The 26,043-nt window shown below is 48.2% G+C and overlaps 7 protein-coding genes across 7 annotated transcripts; 4 read left to right on the top strand and 3 right to left on the bottom strand.

The window, feature by feature from the left end:
* Positions 1-1,208: 1,208 nt before the first annotated feature.
* On the bottom strand, positions 1,209-2,484 carry BDW43DRAFT_207037 (putative C2H2 transcription factor). The gene is made up of 2 exons (XM_032039217.1): positions 1,895-2,484; positions 1,209-1,831 (listed from the first exon to the last, which is right to left on the bottom strand). Exons 1-2 carry the CDS (start codon positions 2,155-2,157, stop codon positions 1,321-1,323), a joined length of 774 nt encoding a protein of 257 aa, XP_031904264.1. The 5' UTR covers positions 2,158-2,484; the 3' UTR covers positions 1,209-1,320.
* Positions 2,485-5,021: 2,537 nt separating this feature from the next.
* Positions 5,022-8,303, bottom strand: BDW43DRAFT_297736 (putative regulator of nonsense transcripts; the record flags this gene model as incomplete). The annotated part of the gene is made up of 9 exons (XM_032044442.1): positions 5,022-6,293; positions 6,333-6,668; positions 6,705-6,776; positions 6,843-6,922; positions 6,998-7,388; positions 7,419-7,811; positions 7,842-7,913; positions 7,944-8,040; positions 8,110-8,303. 9 exons carry the CDS (start codon positions 8,301-8,303, stop codon positions 5,022-5,024), a joined length of 2,907 nt encoding a protein of 968 aa, XP_031904263.1.
* Positions 8,304-8,942: 639 nt separating this feature from the next.
* On the top strand, positions 8,943-9,916 carry BDW43DRAFT_307700 (snoRNA-binding rRNA-processing protein IMP4; the record flags this gene model as incomplete). The annotated part of the gene is made up of 2 exons (XM_032046302.1): positions 8,943-8,948; positions 9,020-9,916. 2 exons carry the CDS (start codon positions 8,943-8,945, stop codon positions 9,914-9,916), a joined length of 903 nt encoding a protein of 300 aa, XP_031904262.1.
* A 1,822-nt stretch (positions 9,917-11,738) lies between these two features.
* On the bottom strand, positions 11,739-14,604 carry BDW43DRAFT_265505 (bifunctional anthranilate synthase/indole-3-glycerol-phosphate synthase). Its single transcript, XM_032040795.1, has one exon. The coding sequence runs from the start codon at positions 14,440-14,442 to the stop codon at positions 12,118-12,120; it is 2,325 nt and encodes a 774-aa protein (XP_031904261.1). The 5' UTR covers positions 14,443-14,604; the 3' UTR covers positions 11,739-12,117.
* Positions 14,605-14,763: 159 nt separating this feature from the next.
* On the top strand, positions 14,764-20,692 carry BDW43DRAFT_206933 (nucleoporin). Its single transcript, XM_032039214.1, has 4 exons — positions 14,764-14,948; positions 15,005-15,944; positions 15,996-19,094; positions 19,149-20,692. The coding sequence occupies exons 1-4, from the start codon at positions 14,881-14,883 to the stop codon at positions 20,502-20,504; spliced, it is 5,463 nt and encodes a 1,820-aa protein (XP_031904260.1). The 5' UTR covers positions 14,764-14,880; the 3' UTR covers positions 20,505-20,692.
* A 450-nt stretch (positions 20,693-21,142) lies between these two features.
* On the top strand, positions 21,143-23,478 carry BDW43DRAFT_206935 (acyl--CoA ligase). Its single transcript, XM_032039215.1, has 4 exons — positions 21,143-22,383; positions 22,463-22,751; positions 22,862-22,965; positions 23,040-23,478. The coding sequence occupies exons 1-4, from the start codon at positions 21,323-21,325 to the stop codon at positions 23,275-23,277; spliced, it is 1,692 nt and encodes a 563-aa protein (XP_031904259.1). The 5' UTR covers positions 21,143-21,322; the 3' UTR covers positions 23,278-23,478.
* Positions 23,479-24,801: 1,323 nt separating this feature from the next.
* BDW43DRAFT_206925 (uncharacterized protein) lies at positions 24,802-26,042 on the top strand. The gene has a single exon (XM_032039213.1). The coding sequence runs from the start codon at positions 25,126-25,128 to the stop codon at positions 25,840-25,842; it is 717 nt and encodes a 238-aa protein (XP_031904258.1). The 5' UTR covers positions 24,802-25,125; the 3' UTR covers positions 25,843-26,042.
* Position 26,043: the final 1 nt, after the last annotated feature.

The raw sequence follows: 26,043 nt of genomic DNA, 5'->3' as shown, positions 1-26,043 counted from the left end.
TTCCACTATTGTTATATTCCAAAGTGATTTAGCAATTTAATTTATATAGAAATCGGCTACAGATTGGATAGAGTTATGTATAAATGAGATTCTGCCGTTGCATAGTCCAGACCGTTTACTAGGTTAAGCCCATTTTCCCATTGCAGTATAGTGGGCTGTCCAAGTAGAATTCCAGGCTGGCCAGGTTTCAGCAAGTACCTTTGTGGACATAGGTACATACATAAAGCGGCATCGTGTTGACAGTCTCAACTTTCCAGGGGGGATCGTCTTTGAAGAACAAACATCACTCATCACTCATTCTATACATTCTAGTCCTGCCTGAGTCTTCCCCTCTCATGCCTTTCACATGACAGCATCATATGACTTCTATGAGACCACCCATCTAATCGGATCTAATCACTATCCGTATCAAACGCAGAGGACAGGCAACTCGGGGTTGAGTCAGAGATCGTAACATCTTGTTGGTTACGGGTTGTTTGGAGTCATAAGCGACTTAGCCTGTGCTCCGTTGTGGCGAATGACCTTCCAGATATCGCTGGATTACTATGCACTAGCCATCCTCTTGAGTCAGAAGCTGCATGGCTTAGACGATGGCTTCCATGTGAAAGAGAGACTCATACGCTTGGTAATCAGAACAAGTAATTTAATAAAGAATAACTCAATGGATCTTTCTGCAAGAGGGGTGAAAATTACAATCATGAGACACAGTAATCCCGCATACCATGCCTATCAGAACCCAAGTAGATGAACAACATGAGCTCAGCCGGTTTGATGGCTAGCCAAGCTTGTCAGGCCATACCTGTAGGCATGTATACACTAGAGAGCAATACAGTCTTCACCATATACGGGACTTGTTGACAAGAAAGTCACAACTGGAATCGATCCAGAAAGTCACGTCGTATGGGAGAAGAGATAAAAGGAAATGTTTGGAGCTGTTGAGACTAACAAAGGAGATGGGTTGAAAACGCCTGGGTATATTTCAGGGAATAGAAAGGGAGACAACCATAATAACACCGCCGGGTCCGTATTATCAACCTCGAGCAAACGCCAGATTCTTCAGAGCTGCCTGTCGCAAGCCACGCGTTCTGAGATGTAGATCGATCCATATAAACCTCCCACTGATGTTGTAGACATTGAACGCAAACCCAAGGCCCGCACTCTGCATGTGAAAACGCCCATGGAATGCAAGAAGAACATAAAAGCAAAAGAGGAGCAAATAATGAAGACAGACAAAAGGCAAAGAAAATAATAGAAAAAGATTCAAATCAGGACGCGCATTGCAAACTGATATTTCTCGTAAGACCGGCATGCTGAGCCCATCTAACCCTGCGATACTGCAGTCTGTGGAATCCTCTGTTGCAGCTCTGCAACAATTCTTTCCAGCTCTTCCAGTCGCCGATCTTTCATCTGGGCCTCGCGTCGCAGTCGTTTGATTTCGTTTCGTAGATCAACGCCATTTTCTTCTTCTTCAGGAATTTCAATGGAATCAATCGAGTCACGCTTCCGCTTGATGGGCGAGGTGACTGGGAGAGGCGCGGTACCGTCCAGCTCGGGAACTGGTACCATAGGTAGCTCTGACGCGTGGCCATTTTCAGTATGCATATGACGGCGTCGAAGATGCTCCTTCAGATTCTCTTGACGCGTGAATCCGTTACCTGTGCTGCGATTGCAGTCGGCATATGGACACATCAGTGGCTTTTTTGCATTTATGTTTTTCTTGTGCACTTCGCGCTGGTGTCTCAACAGGCCACCGGAATACGTGAATCCCTGAATCTTGTCACATCCAGGCTCCAGGCACTTGTAAGGGCGGTCATGTTTGTCCATGTGCTTGCTGTTGGATGGCAGTTTGGTTAGCTTCACGGGCACTCGCAGGAAAGCATGAAAAGGTACTTACTTCCATTCGCATGGGCGGCGGAACGTCGGAGGCGCGTGTTGACACTCGGGATGATCGCAATAAATCTGACCTGCAGGGTTCTTGGGTGGATCTCGCGCCCGTCTCACCGACAGTCGCGGACGAGCTCCATCCATGAAATTTGGAGACAGTTGGTCGGTCATCTTTGGTGCTGGGGAGATAGATTCTTGAGCAGTGACGAGGACAGTTACAGGCCCGCCAGGACCTTCGCTTCGTGGACTAGGATAATCAGACCCGTCTCCCATATCGTAGTGGACCCCGCCGTCAATTGAGATGAGGCGGGTTATTTGAGTAGGTGAAGGACGAGCGCGAAAGAAGGAATCGTAGAGAATCCGACTTCAGAATTCGGGGGTGTGAAAAGTACAGGGCAAATAGGAGTGGGTTAATATAAAAGCGTCGATTTCGTAGTTCTTCTCAGTGGCACACTGAAGAGTGTAGGTCCTTTACTCGGAAAACGGGGGGTGCCGAATTTTTCAGGTAACAACAAGGCATCCAGTTCCGCTAGTGACTAAGCATGAGAGACTTGGCGGCAACGCCACCCGATCCAAAAGTTTACGCTGAGGTGGGTATAGTGACAAAAACAAGACCATCAAAGAAGACCACTAATTATAATATATTTGCAATAAGCGCTTCAGCAAAAATAAATAAAAGAAGGATAAAAGAATAAAAAAAAACTTTGACCAAGAAGGTAGCCCTGCATACGTGGTTCGATGTGACTAACGAAGACGCGGTGTATTGTAGGTGCTGAATCACAGGAAGCGGCAACTGCGCAAAGATCCTTAAGCATAGGAAGGTATGGGGATCTTAGGCTTCGACTAATGAGTCATTCGTGAGGTTGATGTCAGGCAACCCTTATACTACCTAGGAGACTGATACATTAATCATCAGGTATGGGATAAGTTAAATACTGAAGAATATTGGATTGCACGGTGCATTTCTGGTTATGGGCATCCGCCACAACCGGATTCCGGCCTCATCGTTGCCTGCCAATGAAAACCATGGCACGTGGCTAGAAAAGAGTGTCTCAGCCACACCGCCACCGATCAACCACCGACTTGTTTCGTAATGGTAAATGCCCCTTCCATACATACTCTAGCCAACGACCGTATGCCGTTTGAGGCATAGTTTCTCCTGCAGGTTACTCGTACCCTGCCGAATTAAGATGACCAGGCCACGTCGGGACTACCGAACAAATATGACCTCATGGAGGATCGGTACCTTAGGTACCCAACCGTTGGCCCAATACTACTTAAGTTATTATGGAGAACCGCCTGCATCAGGCGGACAGTCGGTGCCTCGTCAATGTTTTAATGATGATTGGATTATCTGATCAAGGCGAAAGCAATCAAGGCATGGTTTAGATGATCCAGCAGTCGACTAACACTACCTATACTTTCTATACTATGTCCATGCGAGGAGGGGAGAAGTAAATACGAAGTACACATGTGCACATTACTGTTGATTAGACAGACTTTTGTATAGGCTCCACCAAGTGTTAGGTTGTTATGCAAATCAGTGCCCACTTTTAGACGCCTTGATGGACCAACTTGACACCGCAATTTGACCTCTCTATCGCTGGGTCTATCTTGTGTCTGTCTGCCTGCGTAGTACTTTGTTCTATTTTATTCTGATTTGCCCTCTTTTTCTTTGACACATCCTTTATTTATCGCTACAACATAAAGTAGTAAGCACACCTAGTCTCGTCAGCCACACATCCATGAAAGCCAAGCATCATGCCAAAAAAAAAATAAAAAATAAAAAATAAAAATAAAAATAACCTTGTGTACAGACAAGAACAGGCACCACCGTTATGACAGATAATATTAGAACCATGTATGCACCTCAGACCCTAGTACAGCCTTTAAGGATGAATAAGGATGGACGATCCCCCAGTGGCGCAGTTTTGCAATATCAGATTCGGCCGCGACTCCCGAGCTGCATAAGCCAATCCTACTAATTGTTCTCAGCTACTGCTGGACCAATGTAATCCGGCGAAGAAATGAGAATAGATCAATCGCTGTCCGTCACACTGTGGCTGAGTTGGCGGAGTTTACTTCCTCAGCTGCGATCGAGGGTCCTACATACAAGAGGTTCTGCAGTGACAAGCTGCCAGGATGAGAAATCGTAGATGCCTACTTCTACCATGCAAGGCGCTTTAATCCACTTGTCTACAGCCACAAAATAGCCAACTCTATCGGAACTAACAAGGCCACCGTAGGGTGTCTTGGGCCCACGGTGAGGTGGAATGACAAAGGCTCAGCTGTTGAGTACGTGTCCCATACAAGAAATGTATTTACGAATGAGCGACAATAATCTGATTTAATCTGCTAGAACTAAACGGCATAGTTAGCAACGAGTGATAAGACAAGTCCCCAGCTGACGAAGGTCAAACGGCGTATACAGACATGTAGGAGTAAACAAATTGCTTTCTCTCCACATTTGTAAAGATCAATATCGCCATGACTGACGATGCCACAAGGAAGGCGGTGCCAGTGAAATAGTCAAAAATATTGAAATAACTTGAAAAAAAAGGTAGCATCTTTAGGAGAGCCCATTCTCACCCATTAATGCGTGAAAGTATTGAGCACGGCTGTAGCCTGAGAGTAGCCAGAGAAATATGCATGCAAGCCGAACGACACCTCACTAATCCTCCGATGAAACAGCTTTTGACAGCTATCGATACATCAAAAGGACGTTGTGAGCCAGACCACTACCGCACCCCGCGTTGCTCCACGGAGTACCATATTCATGCTAATGATCTTAAATCTGATCACTCCCACATATGGCACATAAATTGCTTTCGACCACTGAAATGGCAACGGTTATATCTCGATATAGATATACGTATCAGAGGAGACAAGTTCGAGGCTCGAGAAACACCCCTACCCCATTTCTCATCATATGGCTGAGACATGTTTGCATTGATGCTACCCTGAAGGTACGGGTCTGTCGAGTCCAAAGAGATGGTCAACAGCTCGAGCGGTCTCTCAGAACACCGAATTATGTTTGAGTGACCTAACAGTGCTGCAGATAGTCGTATCCCGAGTTATGTGAGAGCTGCAAGGTTCTTTGCCACCCTGACTAGCGTAATAACGCAACGTTACCGTAATCAATCGTAGTTGCCTCCCACCTGGCTTGCAAATGCAGTAGAAACGCTGCGTGTATCGTCGTCATCAATAATATGACCCGGAACACCACGAGTGACACGAATACTTGCAGAGCTTCCGCCGAAGATGCTACCATTATCAGCGACGCCGGGTTTGTAAGGCTCACGACCACCGGATTCTACATAGCGTTTCAACCGGTCGGATTGGCTGAGACTGGGCTGCTTGCTCATATCGTGGATGCTAAGACCGGCGAGACTAACGCCGCCCTGGTCAACACTCTTACCATCAATGATGCTCGCGGTAACGTCAGACTCTGTCGCCGCGATAGACTCCCCAGCAATGCTAGGCGCTCCCTTTCCTCTGTTGCCATTGGCCCTACGAGCTCCTGGAAGGGCAGGCCAAGAGTCTGTGAAGTTCTGAAACATGGGAGGATATCCAGAAGGAATACCGACACCGCCAAGGGCAGAAGAGTGGACAGAAGAAACATCATCAGGAATATAACCTATCACTGAGCCAGTATCTTGGAAGTCGTTGCGTTGTCCATTCCGTCCATTCATCATTCCACTGGTCACGCTAGAAGCGTGGTTATATGCCATCTGGAATCGCTGGGGTCCTCTGTATGCTTGCTTAGGACGGCTGAACTGTATAAGGGATTCCTGAAGATTGGACAAAGGCCCTTCAACCAAGCAGTGCCGCTCTTTGAAGTGCTGCAAGAGACAGTTCCACAAAGGATGCTTGGATAGCACCTTTGGGTTACCAAGAATGGCCAAACCATACTTCGCTCGTGTAAGCGCAACATTGAGACGACGCGGATCGCTCAAGAACCCAATGCCTTGATGGTCGTTTGAACGCACACAAGAGAGGATAATGAAATCCTTCTCTCGTCCTTGGAACGCATCCACGGAGGCGACCTCGATTTCCTTGTAGTGTTCCTTCTTAAAGGTACCATTTGCCTGCATGGAGCTGACGATGTAGCTACGCTGGCCCTCATAAGGGGTGATGATACCAATGTCTTGAGGTTGTACGCCGGCCTTGAAGAAGCGGGTAACGATCTTCTCCACGTTTGTCGATTCTGTACGGTTGAGATAAGACGTACCGGAGGCGGAAATTTCCTCATTGCCCAAGTTCGACCAGAACATCATGGGATTGTCGCTGATGGGCCAGGGGAAGTCAACATCACGACGAAGGCGCTCAATGGAAGAGATACCGTTCTGCAAGGAACCCTCGTAGAACATATTCGAAGGAAATTCCGAGAGACAAGGGTGCATACGGTACTGAACGTTCAGACGAATAGGGGAGCAACCTAAGATGACAAGACGCTCGAAAAGAGACTGGTTGAGACCTGCCTTAGCTGCTTTCTTGTTCATGATGACGGGCCCAAGCTGCTGGTGATCGCCAACGAGAACAACCTGCTTGCATCCTAGAACTAACGGAATCATACACTCTGGTTCTGCTGATTGAGTAGACTCGTCGATCAAAACAGTACGAAACTTGAGTTTCGCAAGCCGAGGGTCACCGGCACCGACACAAGTGCAGCAGATAACATCAGCGTTGTTCAAAATCTCCCGCTCCGCCGAACGAGTGAGCTGCTTCAGCCGCTTTTCGTCTTGACTCGACAACTCCCCGAGTTCAGACTTGAGTTGATTGAGCTTCAAAAGCTCAATATTGCTGTCGTTCAAGCGAACTTGCTCATGCAATGACAAGAACCCAACAGGCGATTCTACATCCTCACGAGATTTGGCCGTTACTCGCACTGTCTTCAGACCGGTTCTGTGAATACGCTCACAGAGTTGATCCACAGCAACATTGGAAGGAGCACAGACTAAGACCTGGCCACCATTAAGCTTAGCGAGATGATAAATAATCGTTGCAGAAGTAACGGTTTTTCCCGTTCCCGGGGGGCCTTGAATAAGACTCAGAGGCCGTTGTAGAACGCTCTTAACCGCGTTGATCTGACTACCATTCAGTTCTGGCAGACCAGGGACACTGAACTTTTTCGGCATTTGTGTCTTCATTGGTGCAGCTGCGACTTCGTGACCAAGAAGGCGATGGAAGATATACCCGGAAACACTCATTTCATCAACTGCAAACGTCTTCATAGCGAGTTGCATACGGTCGAATGAGGTAGACTTCCACACATAGTCGGCAGTAAAATTATGCGTGCACTCTGTAGGCACTGACTTGTGGTCGCCCTTTGCTCGCAATTCGATAGTGACCTCATCAGATTGGTTATTCGGAATCTTGATGACATATCCAACTCCTTCCCATTTGGGGCGCAGTTCACCAGTATACTTCAGCCGCATTTCATCTCCTACGGCCAATTTAACATCTCCAAGCTCAAGCTTTGGAAGAATAAAACTAGCTAGATGCTTGTTATTGAGACCAAGGTCCCAGCGCACAATCAGACCATCCTGCGACTGAGACTCCTTCAGTTTCCGGTCGTAGTCCGCTTCAATCTTGACGAGAGGTCCGAAAATGTTTTGGTACTGAAAAGCGTCGTCATATCGTAAAAGAACGGGAGCAGGTTCGTCATCTACAGCAGTGGCCTTCTCAAGATCTGAAAATGTGGCCTGGGAGTTCTCTTTCCACATTTCCTCCAGTTTTGCAATGAGCTGAGGGCTGAGGTGGCGAGCTCGAAGCTGCTCCTGATCAGATGGCGCAGCTACAAGCCACGGCAGAAATGAGCGATCTTCAATAAGTGGTTGCCAGCGTGAAGTGTCCCAGTTCATATCCTTAGACGATGGCATGGCGGCACAAGGCTGGCGGCATAGTAGAACGACGACCGTATCAGACTTGGCTGGAATGAATCCCAGAAGAAAGACATTCTTAGTTCCGCAGTTATAGCACTCCAGGATCGTATCACCAAGCGATGAAGCAGGGTGTAGTTGAACTTCCTTGTGTCGTGCTCGAACGAGATGGTTGACAATGTGGGAGGACGAGGTGTTTCCACGGGCGCTACAGAACCACTTGCTGCACGAGAGACATTTGACAACACTGCTTGGGTTGTGAATACCGCAATACCTTCCAGATGATCCAAGGTTAGCTTAAGCTTTGATCTAGCGAAACCGATGGATATGCCATGATACTCACGCGCATGCATGTGGTGGGAGCTCCTTTTCTTCCTCCGCATATCCTTGGTTTTCTGCATTCCCAGCAGCTGGAGCGCTGGTCGTACTCTCTAGGTCGTCATTATCAGAGCCCTCCTCGTCGTCGTCATGTCTCCGAGGGCGGAGACCACCAGTTATGCCGTCCAATTCCCGCAAATCATCGCCTAAAGCTGCCATTTTCGATCGGAGTCCAGATTAAGGCGTATTGCCCGGGAGGGGAAACTCTTCTAGCAAGGCGATAACAAGTTGAAATGAAAGAACTGTGCAAATCCGAAACGCCCACTCCACCACAATTCAGAAAAACGAGTCGTTCATACACGAACTTTACTAGAGTTTCGTATGAGGTAAGCTCTAAAGAGCGTAAAGGAAAAACCGGCCGTCCCCTATCGTTAAACGCAGAAATGGAGGTTGTAGGGAGACCTGTCTTGATTTATAAGACAACCCAGCGTGCCACAGTAGAGGGGCAATAGGAATGAGAGGCTTCGGTCGTCAGCTATGAATTCTTCTGTATAGAACGAGTGAGACTTGAAAATTACTCACATACTATCTTCACTAATCAACAACCGAGCCCTTAATTCACTACACAGCCCAACGAAAGTGAGTCGGCTTTTCCTAGATGGCAGGAAGTTGTAATTCACTGGACTCGGCGATTCGATGGTTTGCGATCGGCTCACTCGTTTGATTATCAGTCTATTTGCCGCCGCCAAATCGCACACAGTACGGTGGCCCATGGGGACCACTGACGCAACAAAAAAAAGTTGTCCGCCTTTAGGACAAAGCTTCAAACAATTTCTCCAAGACATCCATCCAGACAAAATGCTCGTACGTCTTAACCTTATTATGATTTTTGCTCTTTGCCATCAACCAGGAGACTTTTACTGACCTTCTTTTAGCGCCGTCAAGCTCGCGAGCGCCGAGATTATCTCTATCGGAGAGCATTGCTTCTCCGCGATGCCTCTATCGCAGAAAAGCGAGCCCAGTTGAAGGCTTCGCTAGCCTCCGGAAAACCACTGGATCCTTCCATCGCAGAGGATAAAAAGCTCCGTGAAGATTTCAAATATGACGAATCTTTACCTACATTAGACAGGAAGGATAAGAAGGATACCGATATGCTAGACCTTGACGACGAATATGCCCTCACATCGGGAATCGTCGATCCCCGCCCTATCGTTACAACTTCTCGAAACCCATCTGTCCGCCTAGGTGCATTCGCAAAGGAGATTCGTCTGCTTCTGCCAACATCCATTCGTCTGAACCGTGGTGGTCTTGTTATCCCGGATTTGGTATCTAGCGCAAATGCTGCGGCGTTAACAGACATGGTTCTCTTACATGAACACCGCGGAACTCCTACTGCGATGACCATTTCTCACTTACCCCATGGCCCGACAGCTAGTTTCTCGCTGCACAATGTCGTTCTTCGTGCGGATATTCCAAACGCTGCCCGTGGAACCGTCTCGGAGAGCTACCCCCACCTTATATTCGAGGGATTCAAGTCGAAATTGGGTCTTCGGGTGGTGCAGATCTTGAAGCACCTCTTCCCTCCGCGTGAGGCTGGGAAAGTTGGCAACCGTGTCGTCAGCTTCGTGAATAGAGAGGACAGCATCGAAGTGCGGCATCATGTGTTTGTCAAGACGAGCTATCGGGACGTTGAACTGGCCGAGGTTGGTCCACGCATGACCATGAGATTGTTCGAGATCCGTGGCGGATCGTTGGAGAAGGGCTCCAGTGGTGATGTTGAATGGGCTCTTACGCAGTACACCAGAACCAGCAGAAAGAAGGATTACCTGTGAACGGTTTGTCGGCAACAGCTGCAACAGCTGCAACGGCTTTGTGGCAATGTATCTCTACTTACGAAGACATAAGAAAAGTCTGTCTTGGCGCTTAAGGTGTTGGAAGGTTTCAAAAGGTTAGCATTTGGCTGTTTAACAATCACTGTTTACTATTGTATACCCGTCTAGAAGAACAGAGACTTACGTGTTTTGGATACGTATTCGCCGATGTTATATCTCTAAGCAATTTCCCGTATGTCAGGTTTATTTTCACTTTTATTGAGTTAGTCATTTTAGACAAAATGGTCACTATCAGCCAAGACTACCAATCTCATGGCGCTAAAGAATGCAATAGAGGCAAACTTCGCAACTTCAGACACTGAGGGTGCTCTCAACGTAATTCCCCCACTATAAAACCAACCCTGGCGAGGTTTGCTTGCAGAAATCTGGGTTTCAGCCCATGACTAGTCTAGCGCCACCACGTCCGGGTTACTCTGCGAGTGCACCAGCGCCGTAGACACATGTTCGGCGAAAGCATCATTGACAACTTCTGCCATCTCCTTTGATATCCTTCCCTGGGATTTGATCTCCTCCAACCAGCTGATCATCGGCAGGGACTACCAATCCTTTGGCAGAAGTATTCAGCACGCCATGTTCTCGATCCTTGATCGTCACTAGCCTCGCCACCTCTAGCATTCGGGGCTCTCTTGAGGAAGTCCATCAATAAGTTCCTGGAAATTTCATGGCGATACCAGCCTTCATGGGGTCGTGAAAGCCTTCCTTCACTACCCTGTTTTGGCGCTGGCGAGGTTCCATTTTCCCAACTCCTCCCTGTATTTTCTTCGAATGCAACTTTGAATGTCGATATGTCTGTTTCGAGATTGCCTCCACGTGGAGCTAGAAGTTGTGGCTCGGATCTTATTCCGATGCGACTATGCTTCTATTCAGTTGCAAAAGTTTGCGGTTTATTGTTCGATTTGTAGATCTGTTTCCAAGAAATCAGCATTGACTGAACAGGGAACGAGTGTTCTCAGATATTCAACTGACTGTAAGTTGAATTTTCTCGTTCCGCTTCGTGATTGTCTACCGAACAAGCGTTGCGTTGTATTTAATATGACTATTCATGTCCACGTAAACATGATAGCCCGTTATATATCCACTATATCAGCATTCCAACTAGTCATGCATGTGGAGCATAGGACACACATGTACTAGAGCCGGGATTCATCCCACGGCCTCCACCCAAAGAGCCTGTTCTCTTTACTTTCCCAGAGTCAGTACATATATCATGCTCTCGACGAAAGCATAAGCGCATATGTAGTCAGAGTACGAGAACATAGCTAAATACCCGGTTATTTACTAGCAGAGTTCTTTGCAGACTTTGCATGGGTCTTTCTGGCTCTCTCTTTTGCTGCTTTCCTCTCCTCCTTCATGATATTCTCGAGGATATAAGCCTTTATACGTTTAGGTGTCCGGCTCTTTGAAAGAAGGGAGTCGTCTAGTAAAAAGTATGATACAATCTTGACAGTACCTAGACGTTTGGCTTCCTTGACTTTGGGAAAATGTGTTAATGAAGTGAGCTTCCACAGGAGTGGATATGATGAGCCAACCAGGATTGATGTACTTCTTGTAGGTTTCTTTAGTAGTGATTAAGTGTCACATCTTGAGTGACTTAGAGTATTTTTCCCCATGCGCGTGTACCTATTGAGGGATCTTGCTAGCATTGTCGCCGAGGCTGCCGGCAGAGCATAATGTGACCTTCTAAAAAGATTTTCCCCATATTGAAGGTGCCAAAGTACGGCAGATAGCTGGGTAGTGTTGACAGAGCGGGTAGCTCTTAAGGGGAACTTATGGCTTCAGAAGCGACCAGATGGCCTGGGTGAGCTCCGTATTGGCTTATTTGAGTGGATGTACAGAAAGAAAGAACCGCTAAGAAAGGTTTCAATAACTCTCAAGATCATTTTAATAGAAGATGTATGCGTCCAGATGGCTTGTGAGAGTAGACAATCGTGGTTCAAAAACGCAGACCGATTAACAACACATCTAGTTTGAGGGTAGATAAAGTGAATGTTAACCCGAAACATGTATAATTGAGACTAAACTGGCAGCTGAAATTGAATTAGATTGATCATTTCTCGACGAGATAAAGGAAATTGAAACTGACATTGCCATATAGGTATGTCAAATTGTTGGTATCGGAAGAAGAGAAGTAGTTATGAAATTTACTGTTGAAGTCCTCTCACTGCCTGCACAAAGGCATGGATTTTACTTGGATCCTGAGCGCCATCCGACTCCACGCCAGAACTGACATCTACTCCAACAACCTTCTGACCGGACTTTCCTAGCGCCTTTATCGTGTTAGCAACGTTGACAGGGTCCAACCCCCCAGCCAAGATAACACGCAGACCAGCGTCGCTGTCTAGAACTTTTTGAACACCAGACTGATCGAGCAATTCACCTGAGCCTCCTGATCCTGAATCAAGTAGGGGTAACGTGTGGTAAGCTCTTCGTGCAATTCCGGTCTCCTCGAGGCCGAATTTGCGGATCACGGGAACTGGTATTAATCTAGCCCATTCCAGTGGTTCCGAGCCGTGCAATTGTACCACGTCGAGTCCCAGCTTTTGTTGCTGCGCCAAGATATACGACAATGGCTGGTTCTGGAACACACCCACAAGCAGGGCACGGTTAGGATGACGCAGGACACTAGAGGAATGATCAAAGTATTCAACTGATGCTGCAGTTGGTGCGCCCTGAGACAGTGTATCTGCATAAGGAACAGGCCGCTTCGTCGATTTCACCACCTGAGAAATGCGAAGAGCGACATCATCTGAAACGGTTCGCTTCCGCCCTTGGACCTGAATGATACCAATCAAATCAGCACCGGCCTCGATTGCAGCCCGAGCCCCCTCCTCAGATCGTGTACCACAGATCTTGATCAACGGTGAGGTTCGTGAGCCTTGGAGAGATTTCAGTGACGTTCCTCCAAGCAGCTCTGCAACAAAATCAGAAGTGTTAGGCGCTCGCATAAGCGCCTCTCCTACGAGAATAGCTTTGACTCCTTCCTTCTTGTAGGCCTCGACATCCTTCGGGCCAGAAATTCCACTAAGAGCGCAGACTATAGTGTTCTCCTTCACCTGGTCCATCAGCCGACTCGTAGTACCGAGGTCAACCTCGAAGCTCCTCAGGTCTCTGTTATTCACACCAATCACCTCAGCCCCAAGCTCGACCGCAATCTTCATTTCCTCTGGAGTGTTTACCTCGACGAGAGGCTCCATTCCTAGGCTCCGAGAGTAGTGATACAATCTTGTCAGAAGCTCGATGCTTAGCATTTTCACGATCAGTAAGACGGTATCAGCGCCCGTCAGACGTGCTTCGAGGATCTGATACTCGTCGAAGACAAACTCCTTCCTCAAAATTGCAGGTCGGTTGGCAAATCCTTCCAAGCTCTGGCGAACAGCACGCAAGTCGTCGATGCTGCCTTTGAACCATTCCGGCTCAGTGAGGACAGAAATTACACTAGCCCCGGCCTTGGCATACTCTCGAGCTTGGGCAGGGGCACACGCGTTCTCCGCAATCATACCTTTAGAAGGGGAAGCGCGCTTGATTTCAGCCATAAGTGATAAAGGATAAGGTGATTGTCTTAAACGAGCAGGAAATGAGATTTGTGGAGGAGCAATATTGAGGTCATAGGCAGCCTGAAGATCCGCTGGCCGTTGGGAAGGGATAGTCTTCTGAATGGCAACGGCAGCCCTGCGGTGGTCATATATCTTTTCGAGGATGGAAGTCTTCTTGTCTGCTTTGGGAGTGCTGTTCGAAGCAGCCGAACCACTTGCCACAGGGGTGACATTCTGCGAACTAGATTGCTTGCTGTTGCCTTCCCAAGTACCCGCTGTAAGTTTGAGAAAGTTCCTAAACATTCCTCGGCCATCCTCGGTGAGGATACTTTCAGGATGAAACTGGACACCTTCCACTGCAAGCTGCTTGTGTCTTACTCCCATAATGACGGTCTTGTTGCTGTCCTCACCTAGCTGAGCATATGAGGATACCTCCAGGCAATCGGGAATAGTTGAGTGTGTTCCAGCAAGAGAATGGTATCTTGTTACTGCGAGCGAAGCCGGGAGTCCTTCATAGGCACCTTTGCCGTCGTGTTTTATCACTGATGTCTTACCATGCAAGATCTCGCCAGTGACATCGACTTTGCCACCGAAGGAAGAGATAATGCACTGCTGGCCCATACAGACACCAAAGATTGGTATTTTACCGCTGAAGTATTGAATTGCAGCATTGCTGATACCTGCATCGGTCTCCGGATGGCCCGGACCGGGACTGATAACCAGTTGAGTAGGCTTTTTGGCGATCAACTCCTCCAAGGTTAACTCATCATTGCGAAACACCTTAACAGTGGCGCCCTCAAGGACCAAATATTGATAAACGTTCCAGGTGAAGGAATCATAGTTGTCAATGAGAATGACATTCGATGCGCTATTAAGTTGTGCGGCTTTAGTGGGATGGCGGGGGGAATGGTCAACGAGATCGGAGCCCGCCATGATGAAAGACCTGGAGAAGAGAGGTATCAGAGACAATCTAGTTGGGGATTAAAAGATACCATATGGGAGACAATAGCAAGGGAAGACAACAACTCACCTTTTTGAGAGGAGATGGACAGCGGATTGTGTTACGCGGGGAGTCTGACTCAAGGCGGTTCGGACTGCGATTCGGACTGCGATCCAACGTCTTTCCCAAACGGGCTTCTCTGTCAAACTGCACAAAATTTGGCCTCACCGCCCTGCACTAAACCCAGATAGGTATTGATTGTTGACCTCAGCCAAAAGTGCTCCTCGAATATTCTTAGTTCCCGCCTTCGGCTTCCTACTCTTGGTGTTTTTCCCTTCCTACGATTTCAACCTTACTTCCCTTTTCGCCTTTCAACTTGCGCTTACAAGCTATATCTCTCTAGGTCTTAGAATGATATAGCTGTTGCGCCAATGGCTCCCGTCCCGGAAGCCTATTTCCCGTCCCTGGACAAGTGCTTCTCCGGGGACGTCCAGCTTCTGTATGCGCGTTCGCATATGTGACAGGAGAATAACGCTAACTATGATGTCTCCTTAGATCCTGGAAGAGAGCTTTCCTGTATACATGCAACCCAGAAGATCACGTAGATGATACCGGCAGCCTCCATGCTTTCTTGTCGCACCCGGAAAGTGTCCAGCTTCTTTCAAGCTGTTTGAATGGATTCACCTCCCCTTCGGCGAAATCGAAGTCAGATTTTGAGTCGAAAACATCCGCTATCCATGCGGAGACGTCAACGCAAGCTACATATGACCTTAAGGAACTCAAAGCGGACGCCTTATGGTTAAGTTCGAAAGCCGGCATCGATGAAATTAGCGCCCTAAGAATAGCTGTTTTAGAATGGCAGAACCGCCCCGCTACACGTCTCTTATCTGGATTTGCGGAAGAGGAAACTACAAGCTTACAGAGTGCTACTGGTGTCGAGAACTTTCGCGTGTCGTTGGCCGGGCCCAGCTTTTCTGAAATTTTCAGTCAAAATGCAGGCCGTGAGATAAATGCCACGGACTTTGTTTCGGAAGGAAATAGGCGACTACGTCTGCGAAATATTTATTTATCGGAAAGAACACATATTATAAAGACGGCTCGCAAACTGTTCGCTCTCTTTCTGCATAGCAAAACCGACGATTATGCTCCTAAGAAACCCGAACAAAACCGAAGCGAATTGCTGTGTCAGTTGGGGGCAACAGTCTTCAAAGGAAAGCTTGCCGGCGAGGACTGCTGCACTTTCATTCAAGCATGCATTAAAGCTGTTGAAAGTCGACTTTCCGCTTTGGAAGGAGAAGGTGGCTGGTTAGGAATCACCGAAAGTAGTGAAGCCGTAGAAGATATGTGGAGGACGGCCCTGGTCGAAGAAATATTGCACATCGTGCAAACTTTATTCTTACAGCTACAGGCATCTACAGAGCTTCCTTCCGCCAGCGTTTTTCTGTCATGGCTACGTCTCATGGGTGACTACAATTTCCTTGAACCCCTCCAAATAGTGAGTAGTACTTATCCTGATATTACTTTACTATATGCTGACCCTTTTAAGCCATGTCAAAATCCCCAGGAAGTGCTGCTACCCCTTCAAGCTTTTGTGAGCTTGACGACCCTTGCGTTTATGAAGCTACCGCTCACCATTCCCTCCATCATAAGCAAAAACCCGACGCAGGAGTCTATTCCAAAGACGCCATATTTTCTCTCGAAGGATGAGATCGGTCATCTGAATGAAGCCTTTGTGTCTGCAGTGGTAGATTCCAAAGTTGCAAACCCTGCGGCATTTGCGTGGGGACTGGTTTTAAATACTATGCGGGAACTGGCACTTAACGACAAAGAAACTCGGGAGTTAGAGCAGTTCCACAGCGCAGTTGACTCGTTCCAATCAAATACTCCTCATTCTAACGCAGGCGGAGCATCAGAACTGACACTTTATGAGGAATTGTTAGAATGTGCACGATCTCCGAAGTACACAGCTGATGATTCCATAGCTCTTTTGACCTCGGATGAAGTGAAGATCATGGCATTCGAAATTATTATGGACCTAGCCACGAAGGTCGGGTCTACATCCGCCGTTGATGATGTGTTAACGAACCGTTGGGCTCGAACGGTGCTCCTTGATCTGATTCGAGTAGCAGTGGTATACTTAGATTACTCCCCCGAAGTTGTGGAATCCGTGCTGGCAATCCTTGTGGGCTCATCTACAGAAAATTCATGGCCCACGAATAGCCTGTCCGCGCCTTCCAGCGACCCACGATCAGTTTTTATGAAGGATGATCTCTTAATGGACAACGTCTTTCGCATAGCCCGGTCACGATTTCCCTATGAAACGGTGCCATTTTTGAAATTATGTCGCGCTCTGATCAGCAAAAACCTGATCAATGATGAAGGAATTCCCGAAATCCTCATTGAAATGGAGAATATGGACACGTTCACCCAGGCCGTGCCACCCGATTTTCAAGGCTACGAAACAATCCGGGAGGATGAGAACGCAAATTTCGTCACCCTCGTTGAATCCCTTCCAATGATCGGTCCGTCCCCTCGAAGACAGTTACTCGACAACCAAACCAGTAATGCTTTGATTGTCACCGGTTCATCTCAAGTTCCGTCTACGACAATTGGGCAAGTGGTATCCGAGTCGAAACCGGCTGTTATTATGTGGCAGCATCAGTATTCTTCGTTAAGCTACCTTGGAAGCTGGCTAGAGGAGTGGAATGAGAACGGAGGGTATTCAGCGGGATGGGGAGAAGACTCCATCACAGAAATCATAGGGCTCTTTGCAGATCTCCTTGTCACTTCTAAAGGTACACAAATTCAGAATAACGATGACTCAGGTGCTAAGAGAGTCCTGGAGATGGCGAGCGATGGGTTATCGCGTCAAAGTGACATAGTTTCAGTGATACTCGATATTCTCGAACGCAATTTGTCGAATATCGGCCCTAGGGCAGTTTCAGAGATCATTTTGGACTCTACTATTGCCTGCCTGCGTTTTGTTACTGCTCTCCTTGAAATCTTGCCTGGCAGGGTATGGCCATTTCTGTCTCGGAGCAGCCTACTTGGTTCTGATGGGAAGAGCGGCGTTATGACTGCTGTCATCTCCGCTCTGGAGGTTACGTCAGGCGAGTACCCTTTCCTCCTACGCTGCGTTCGTTTATTCGAGTCTGTTGTCGACGATGCTGTCACTCGTGCAGTACTGAGGAGAAACCCAAATAGCATCATGGGCAAGACAGCAGCTGTTTCTGATTGGACTGCTGGCGTTCCCTCTCATATGATGAGGGGAGTCATGGTAAACTTCGTTCGAGTAATGGTCGAGGTGTATAATAGCAGTATCAATTGGCGCTTTAACGCTCCGGAGCAGAGCTTTGAGATAAACACCACACTCGCGAAGACATTCGAAAGGATACTCTACTATGCTTATGGCACGAATGACACCGCTAAACCGGACACGAAAGTTACTGGTGTCTTCTCCTCCTCGGCAACGTATCTCTTAGATGTTCTACGGCCACACTCAGCAGACGATCTGCCGTTTAATCCAATCCTTCGGCTCATCGTTGACGGGCTTCAATCCCCGCCCACGTTGTATCTTCGGTACTTGATTCTGGTAGAGAAACAAGTTAATTCAACACTTGCGCTCACAGCCAGACTCCTACAAGCCGCCCAGCTGCTCGAAATGCCACCATCCTTATTAGAAGAGCAACTATTCAAAGCAGCCCCAGTCCTCGTGAAATTATACGCACTGCACGACGCCTACCGTCTACCTATTCTGTCACTTCTCAACATACTTATCACGGGTGCAATCTTAGATTCCGATAAAGAGCCCCCGTCCTTAGTTGGTCATCTGGGAGCTGAATCGTCTTGTCTTTTCCTTGATGTTCTATCACAGTTTGACAAACCATTAAGTGACCGGCACCTACATTTGGGAATCTGGCAGCTACTGTCGGCATTTGTCACCAAGCGTCAGCAGTGGCTCGCGGTCTATATCCTTACAGGATCGTCACCTCGTCAAACTCTGAAGAAGGCCGATGATCAAAAGGTGCCGGCTATGAAAGGAACACCGTTCTTGAAGATTGCTCTTGACACTCTCACAAACATAGAGCAGGTTGATCTCCAGGTAGCTCTTGCATTGCTGGAGTTTGTCTCTCATGCCCAGGAGTGTTGGCCCTGGGCTACCTCTGAATTGAGAAAGAATTCTCAGTTTTTCTCCAGTCTCGTGAATTATGTTTCGAAGCTGAAGATACCCTCATTATCTGTGATGGATCAGATCTTTACCACGCGTATTGCTGCTGTTGTTGCTGATCTATGCACCGTATATTTACATTCTGCCAAGGAAATGCATGACCGGACTTTTTATAAGACCTTGATTCCTCTCGTTTCTTGGTACGCGAAGGATGCAGTAGAGGTTTCGGGATACAATGCCTCGCTACATTCCAACTTAAAGAAAAACTTTGAGATGAGATACTCAGGATGCAAGCTAGCCGATTTCAAAAGGACTTCTTTGCAGCCTCGCACTCTGGGGCCTGATTATTGTTATGACCTTCGCTTAGGCGAAAAACTTCTTTCTTACGATTTCGCATGGGCAGGGAGCCGAAATCAAGGGTTCAACCAAGAGTTTGAACGGGCCAATCTCAATCTGTCGCTGGTCGAGGCTAAAGTGGTATGTACTCATGCAATCATCATGTGAATAAGCTCTAACATTCTGCAACTGTAGTCGCTCCTCCATAGTTGGAAGTTCTTCGCCATCGAGCATTGTGCAGATTTCATGACGGATCGTGAGGTTCAGAAATCGATGGCTGTGGTTGTACAGAGATGCCTCGAAGCTAATATAAACGGCGTCCCACAAGAAACTATTTTCGCACGTATTCAACAAACCCGAGTGGATTTTGCTCAAGCTCTACTCCAGCGACTCGTCGAGATTGGATCCCGAGGTGCTGAGGTGTTTGGTCTCCTTGGGGTTGTGTGGGATGCATTGCGCTCTCGCCGCGCAACCTATGAGGATGCATTGATAAACGATGACATCGAGTATTACCGGGCCCTTCTCAACGTGCTCTTCCTTGCCCTTCAGTTCCATCTTGATTTACCTTCACGGACCACGCCCGAAACGCTCAGTAAGAAAGCGGAAGTATCTTCTGACTTGGGGCTAGTCGTCGAGATAGCAAAGACAGTGGTCGCTCAAGGATTCAAGTCTTTGACTGCGTACTTGCATGATCAGCCAGAAAAATGTGCTCCGAAGGACTTTGCCCTTTTAACGGCCATTTTACAGAGTTGCTTGCAGGTGAAGAATGTTGATCGCATATACGAGCATATCGTTTACCACATCGCAGACAATGACACAGCCCGTCATGCAACTTCGCTATTTTCGTGGGCTGATCAATTGGCCATTGCTGGCGATCCCGTCTACGGCGAACTCAGTATCTCTTTTCTTGTGAAACTGTCGACCATACCCATGCTAGCAGAACACCTCGCTGTCGAAGTAGTTCTAGTCCGACTCTCTACAAGCCGCCTGACAAACGTCCTGCGACAGCCCAAGGGCTTTGGTCCCTTCGATCCTCTACCCAGGCTGTATGCCATCTGGACCGGCGGTATCCTTCCACTGTGTCTAAACCTCCTTTACCATGTTATTCGTACAGCGCCCGAAGTAGCAGCCTTCCTCAATCAGTTCGAGGGTCAACTTATGCGGGCAGCCGAGGTCTTCGCTGCCGACCGCACAGGCGGGTCTACGGCCCGACGCATTTGCCTGAGTATGACATCCGAAGCATATTCACTAGCACTAATCTCCTTCATGCTTGATCGATTCCGCGAAGCCGGGCCCAGCGCCGGGATGGATGCCGAATCAATCCAGGAGCTCAAATGGGACAAATCAAAAGTCAAGGAAGACATCGAAGACCTCCTAGAACGAAGACAGCTTCTTCGAGCCCGGATTGTGGCCACCAGCGAAAAAGAAGTAGAGCTGTTGCGCCAGAAACCGGTGAATGCTCCATCGTCCGGGGCTGAGAACCGACTAGAGGAGAGGATCGTGAGTGGGTTGAGGGCAGCGCTGGTGTGTCTTGGAGGAGAGGAGGCGTAATGAAGTTAATGTATCCATCCCTCCCATGTTGTGCAATTTCAAGGTGTCTATGTTGGTTGTTTCTTGTCCTCTTCTCTTCTTCAGTGACTTGTTCAGGGTTGTCTTGGCCTATAAGATCTAGCGTGATGATTATGGTAGGAAAATGGCAGATTGGGTGTAGAATTTTTTTTTCGAATATTTTATTCACTCCATACAATACGGATTGAACATATCACTCACATACATCCCCCATTTTTTTCTCGTCTTTATTCAAGATCTTGACTGATTGATGTATTTCCCCGGATAAATGGGTTATCAATGCACCAATGCAAGGGATTCGATCCCACCAACCAAGTCACGCCCCCAACACCCCCTCAACGGTGTCACATATTTCCAGGTGGTACAGTGCAGCAAAGATAACAAGACCCGAGGTCATGGTCCTCTACTTCCTCGGGATCTTCGCGCGCGGCAAACCTGATTGGTAGCCAACGTGACCGACCCCAGATGCGGGGAAAGCTTTAACTTGGCTTGTATGAGGTTGGGGTTGGTTTAAAGGAGTTATGCACAAAAGCAAGTGGATAAGTTATTCACTTGGACGTTTGCTGAGGGTGTCTGAATTTTGGGGGTTGCATGATTGAGTTAGTTGGTTCTGTGGCTTTGTTCGGCCTTTATATACCTCTGAATGGGCTGCTTCTCTTTGCGGTGTTCGCAAAGTCTTCTATTGTTTTATCACATACTCGGCTTGTCTACCACTTGTTGGCAGCATTATCGTGTTGTTTCTTCATAGTTGAAGAGTATTTTATTTTTGTTTTTCTGAAGAGATCGTCTAAGAGTTCAAGATGCCTTTCAGGTCTCGTTGGCAGACGGATATCCCGGATGCGCATTTAGCATCTCTGCTGTTCACGTCGCCCACTCACCCCTTGTCTAAGACACACAGGTGCTTTTCTGAAGCGGCCCGTCCCGACACCCATTACTTCACCACCCATGATTTCCGACTATGGTGTCAACGCTTCGCAGCAGGATTGCGGAAAGCCGGTCTCCAGACCGGAGATCGGGTCTTGCTCTTCTCGGGCAACGATCTCTTCTTCCCGGTCGCCTTTTTGGGGATTATCATGGCGGGAGGGATCTTCTCTGGGGCTAACCCCACCTATGTTGCGAGGGAACTGGCATACCAGCTACAGGATAGCGGTGCGATGTATCTCCTTTGCGCTGAAGGCAGCCTCGACACGGGTATTGAGGCTGCGCAGGTAGCAGGCTTGAGTCGGGACCAGGTGTTTGTGTTTGACAATGCCATTTTCGATAAACAGGGAGAGGGTAAGAAGGGTTGTCGCTATTGGGGTGAGCTGGTGGCGTCCGTGGAGGAAGGAAGCCGGTTTGTATGGGACGATTTGGCGACCCCGGAGGAGGCCAACCGTACCCTTGCCCTTAACTATTCCAGTGGAACAACGGGGAGGCCTAAGGGGGTGGAGATCACTCATAAGAATTATTGTGCGAACATGCTCCAGGCTAGCTATTCATTCTATTTGAATCCGGACTGGAGGGAAAGGCAGGCCAGGGCTCGGTGGCTCTGTTTCCTGCCGATGTACCATGCGATGGCCCAGAACATTCTGATTGCAAGTGCTCTGCACCGTGGGACTCCTGTGTACATTATGCCCAAGTTCGACTTCCTCAAGATGCTGGAATATACGGAAAAGTTCCGCATCTCGGACCTTCTTTTGGTACCACCCATAATGGTTGCTCTAGCCAAGCATCCCGCAGTTAAAAGCGGCAAATATGACCTCAGTAGCGTCGAGGCCATTAACAGCGGCGCAGCGCCATTGGGAAGGGAAATCTGTGAGGAAGTGGAGGCGCTCTGGGAACCTGGACGGATCAACGTGAAACAAGGCTGGGGGATGACCGAGTACGTTGTATCCTGTAGTATCTGTGCGGTCCTCTCAACGAAGCAGCATATGCGAGCTAACATGGAAGCTTCTCCAAAGAACCACATGCTCAATAATGGGCTGGAATCCTACTGACATCAGTCACACGGCGTCAGTTGGAGAGCTGAACCCCAATTGTGAGGCGAAGATTATGGCTGACGACGGGGTTACCGAGTTGGGGCGCAACCAACGGGGTGAACTCTGGGTCCGGGCGCCGAATATCATGAAGGGCTACTGGCGAAATCCACAAGCCACGAAGGAGACCAAGACGGACGATGGATGGCTGAAAACGGGGGATATCGCGTACATTGACGACGAGGGGAAATTCTACGTAGTGGACCGAAAGAAGGTACGTCGTGCGGCATTTAATCCGTAATTGCCACTTATGGCGAAAAAAAAAGCCTTTGCATGCATCCTTCTAGAACTTATGCATACGTTGACTAACAGATTCCGCTCTAGGAGCTGATCAAAGTGAAAGGCAATCAAGTCGCACCGGCAGAGTTAGAGGCCCTCTTGTTGGAGCATCCTGCAGTGGCTGATGCTGCAGTTATTGGAGTCCCAATGTAAGCAATCTATTCGTCTCTTTGGAGATTGATGCACGATCAGGAACAGCTCACGATACACTGACGCCGAGTAGGAATGATGATGAGCGCCCTCGGGCGTATATAGTGTTGAAGCCTGGACAGAGCGCCTCGGCGCAGGACCTTATCGCATTCGTGGACGGGAAGGTCTCCGCTATCAAGAGGATCACTGGCGGGGTAGTGTTTGTTGATGCGATCCCAAAAAACCCTTCAGGGAAGATCTTGCGAAAGGTGCTTCGAGACCGCGCTAGAGAGGAGCTGGCCCCAAAGCCGAGTATCACCGCAAAGCTATAGGTCACAACTCTCCGTTTGCCTCTTTTACCTCTTAGTTTTTCGCCCCGACTCGGTCTAATGTAAGTCTAAGCTTCCATAACCTGATTGGTGGGGCAGCCGACTTTTAGCAGCATGCATTGAAGAGGACCTGGTTGTTGGGTCAAACGGGGGAGGAATGCTCAATGATATACTTGATAGAACAATCCGAGTGGATCAAGGTTGAAAAAAGTCCATCCCTGTAAATTAACTGGCGTCAAAAAAGCCACGGAGACTTGACGCCACAGTTGATCATCAGCTTTTCCGCCACACTGACAGGATTTGTCTTTATTTCTTTTGCCAAGAGTAGATCTAAGATACTAGTGAGTCAGTAGTCTCAGTCGCCTCGGTGGAAGGAATAGGCCAGGGCTAGCACAGACAATCTAATGGAGATTATTGCCGAGGGAGAAGAAAGAGGGGAAAAAGGAAAAAGAAAAAGGAAAAGAAAACAAAAACAAAAAAAAAGGTTGTTCGTGCTAAGGAAACTGTCAAGGGACAATCGTCAGAGAGGCCAACGGCGAGAAAGCAAGGGGATCATCACGCGTGGATCCCATGGCTACCTGATGCGAGACTAGTTCCGTTTCTCCTGTCAATATACTTGGAGATATGCAAACCGACCTAGATCTGCAGACGATCGGATGATGGGCTGAGCTGAGAAAGAGAGAGAGAGAGAGAGAGGGAGGGAGAGTTGTATCCTAAAAGGGACTGGCTCAACCAATATAGAACAGCAACAGCAACAATTCAAAAATCATTTATTTATTCAGTACAAACTAAATGGGTCGCGGGGATTAAATTGGAACCTTTCCGGGATAGGGGATCAAGTCATACAACTTGAACTTTTTCCAAGAATAAATTATTATTATAATTATTATTATTATTATTTTTACTTTTATTTTTATATACATTGATTGAGACATTCCGAACAACTTCACCCCCACTTCCTTGGACCGGAATTTCCACTTGCTATCGGCCTTCCGCCGTCATCATCGAGATCGAGCCGCAACCATTTTAGTGCCGATAGCCAGCCTTATTTAGAGTCCTTGGAGGATGGCGTCCCTCGCTAAGTGCGCCTAACGAACTAGCGGGAGAAGCTCCTCTGTTTAGCCGGGACCGCGGAGGGTGGCGCTCTTTCAGGGCAGCTGAACCTGCCTTGCCTATTGACCTTCTTGCCGCGTTCTTGGTCATATCTGGCCCTCGATTCGTAGTACAATTCAATCTCCGGGTTGGTCCTGTTTTCTCATGGGTCCTTGTCTACCGTTTAACATCTCGTGGCTGGTTCTCGCGCAGCTGGACTTCCCCCTCTTACCAACTAAGTACTAAAGCGTGCTTCAAGAATGGCTGCATGACGCAGGGTTGTATAGGTGTGCCTGCATGGTGGAGTCTGTCATTTTACTGGAATACTTTTTAGAGAGTAGCAATTCCCTCACTGGGTCCCTCTTGAGACGAAGTGTTATTTTCTTTTTGATTCAAGTACCTCTGCTGGGCATGGCCTGGATTATAAGAATCCCTGTATACCGCTCATAGTTATAGCTGTGCAAAGAAGACGAGCTCAATATTACCTCTACTTTTGCTCTCGTTTCGCTTCTTTTTTTATTTTTATTTTTTTTATTTTGGCTGGCTGGCCCCCCAAACAGGATCTGCTCCTCATCTCAAGCTTACATACGTCTCAAGAATATTGGCAATCTTTGGTGTACTTTCGCCTTGTACAGCCATCTCCAGTACTGGTCAGACAGACTGTCGAGAAAGACAAACTGAACGATACACACACCTCCAACTTCTCCGAAGAAAACAGTCAAGATTCTCCTGGAAAAAGGAGACAAAGATTTGCAGGCAATGGGCCATGAGAACGCCAACGGCGCCGTGAAAGATATCCAGACCCTTTCATTCTGGATCTCGTTCGTCGTCGCCTGCATACTCTGCATCCTAGCCTTCGTTCAACGTATCAGACGTCGACATCTGGGCAGATACGCACCGCCAGAGAGGCAAATGGATCCGCCGCCCTTTTCTTTTTCGCCAGAAGAAAAACGAGGTGGCGAAGGGCCAGCTGGTCTAGTGGACCATGGAATGCCCTACTATCGAGCAGACCCGTCATCCGACGGTGTAGCCGGACTCCCTTCAGCCTGTGATATTCTGCTGCCCCTGTCCCATTCCACACAGCTGCCCTCGAGTGGTTATCTGGCTGCCATTCTAGGCCGGGAACGGGGTGCCAGATCTACGCAATCGTATCAGCAGGCGCAGCCACCTTGCGTGGTTGCCCCATCTGAGCTGGGCCGATGTCCGGGAGATAGTCGGCCTTCCACCGCTGGGACGGACGCTGGGCGCAGCGCCGGGCTGTTGCCCCCTGAGGGATCTGGATCTCTTGGATCTTGCATTGAGACCGCCGATCGATCGACTGGGTCGCAGGCGCTCGACGCGCAAGAATTTTCCGGCATGTCAGCCCCGGATGGGACCCGTTCTGTCCAGAAGCGCAACCAGGTCGTCCAGCATCTTTACGATGCGGATGAAGGGGGCGTTCGGACGTACAGACGGACGAAGGTCGAATACAGTTAAATGGGTGATTATGTCCGTCCCATGTAGTCTCTCACTGGATCTGGATAGGATAATTTTTTTTTTACATTCCACCACGGATATTTTCGGGTCATTCAGGTGCATGTTTTTTAATTAGTTTTTTTCACTCTAAAAAATGGTGCCTAATGGGTGGCGGATTGTTTAAACAAGCAGAAGCTCAAAGTTCTCTTACTTCTATTGATG

This window comes from Aspergillus alliaceus (assembly GCF_009176365.1).
Source record: "Aspergillus alliaceus strain CBS 536.65 unplaced genomic scaffold BDW43scaffold_6, whole genome shotgun sequence".
In the NCBI taxonomy this organism is placed as follows: domain Eukaryota; kingdom Fungi; phylum Ascomycota; class Eurotiomycetes; order Eurotiales; family Aspergillaceae; genus Aspergillus; species Aspergillus alliaceus.
This window is presented reverse-complemented; position numbering and strand designations above follow the sequence as displayed.

Excerpts from the sequence above, each read along its gene's own strand:
- BDW43DRAFT_207037 (XM_032039217.1), bottom strand. The coding sequence starts at position 2,157 with ATGGGAGACGGGTCTGATTATCCTAGTCCACGAAGCGAAGGTCCTGGC. Across the intron at positions 1,832-1,894 it reads CGCCGCCCATGCGAATGGAA|CAAGCACATGGACAAACATG; the intron begins GTAAGTACCTTT and ends GCCATCCAACAG.
- BDW43DRAFT_265505 (XM_032040795.1), bottom strand. The coding sequence starts at position 14,442 with ATGGCGGGCTCCGATCTCGTTGACCATTCCCCCCGCCATCCCACTAAA.
- BDW43DRAFT_206933 (XM_032039214.1), top strand. The coding sequence starts at position 14,881 with ATGGCTCCCGTCCCGGAAGCCTATTTCCCGTCCCTGGACAAGTGCTTC. Across the intron at positions 14,949-15,004 it reads TCCGGGGACGTCCAGCTTCT|ATCCTGGAAGAGAGCTTTCC; the intron begins GTATGCGCGTTC and ends ATGTCTCCTTAG. Across the intron at positions 15,945-15,995 it reads TCCTTGAACCCCTCCAAATA|CCATGTCAAAATCCCCAGGA; the intron begins GTGAGTAGTACT and ends GACCCTTTTAAG.
- BDW43DRAFT_206935 (XM_032039215.1), top strand. The coding sequence starts at position 21,323 with ATGCCTTTCAGGTCTCGTTGGCAGACGGATATCCCGGATGCGCATTTA. Across the intron at positions 22,384-22,462 it reads CAAGGCTGGGGGATGACCGA|AACCACATGCTCAATAATGG; the intron begins GTACGTTGTATC and ends GCTTCTCCAAAG. Across the intron at positions 22,752-22,861 it reads ACGTAGTGGACCGAAAGAAG|GAGCTGATCAAAGTGAAAGG; the intron begins GTACGTCGTGCG and ends ATTCCGCTCTAG.
- BDW43DRAFT_206925 (XM_032039213.1), top strand. The coding sequence starts at position 25,126 with ATGGGCCATGAGAACGCCAACGGCGCCGTGAAAGATATCCAGACCCTT.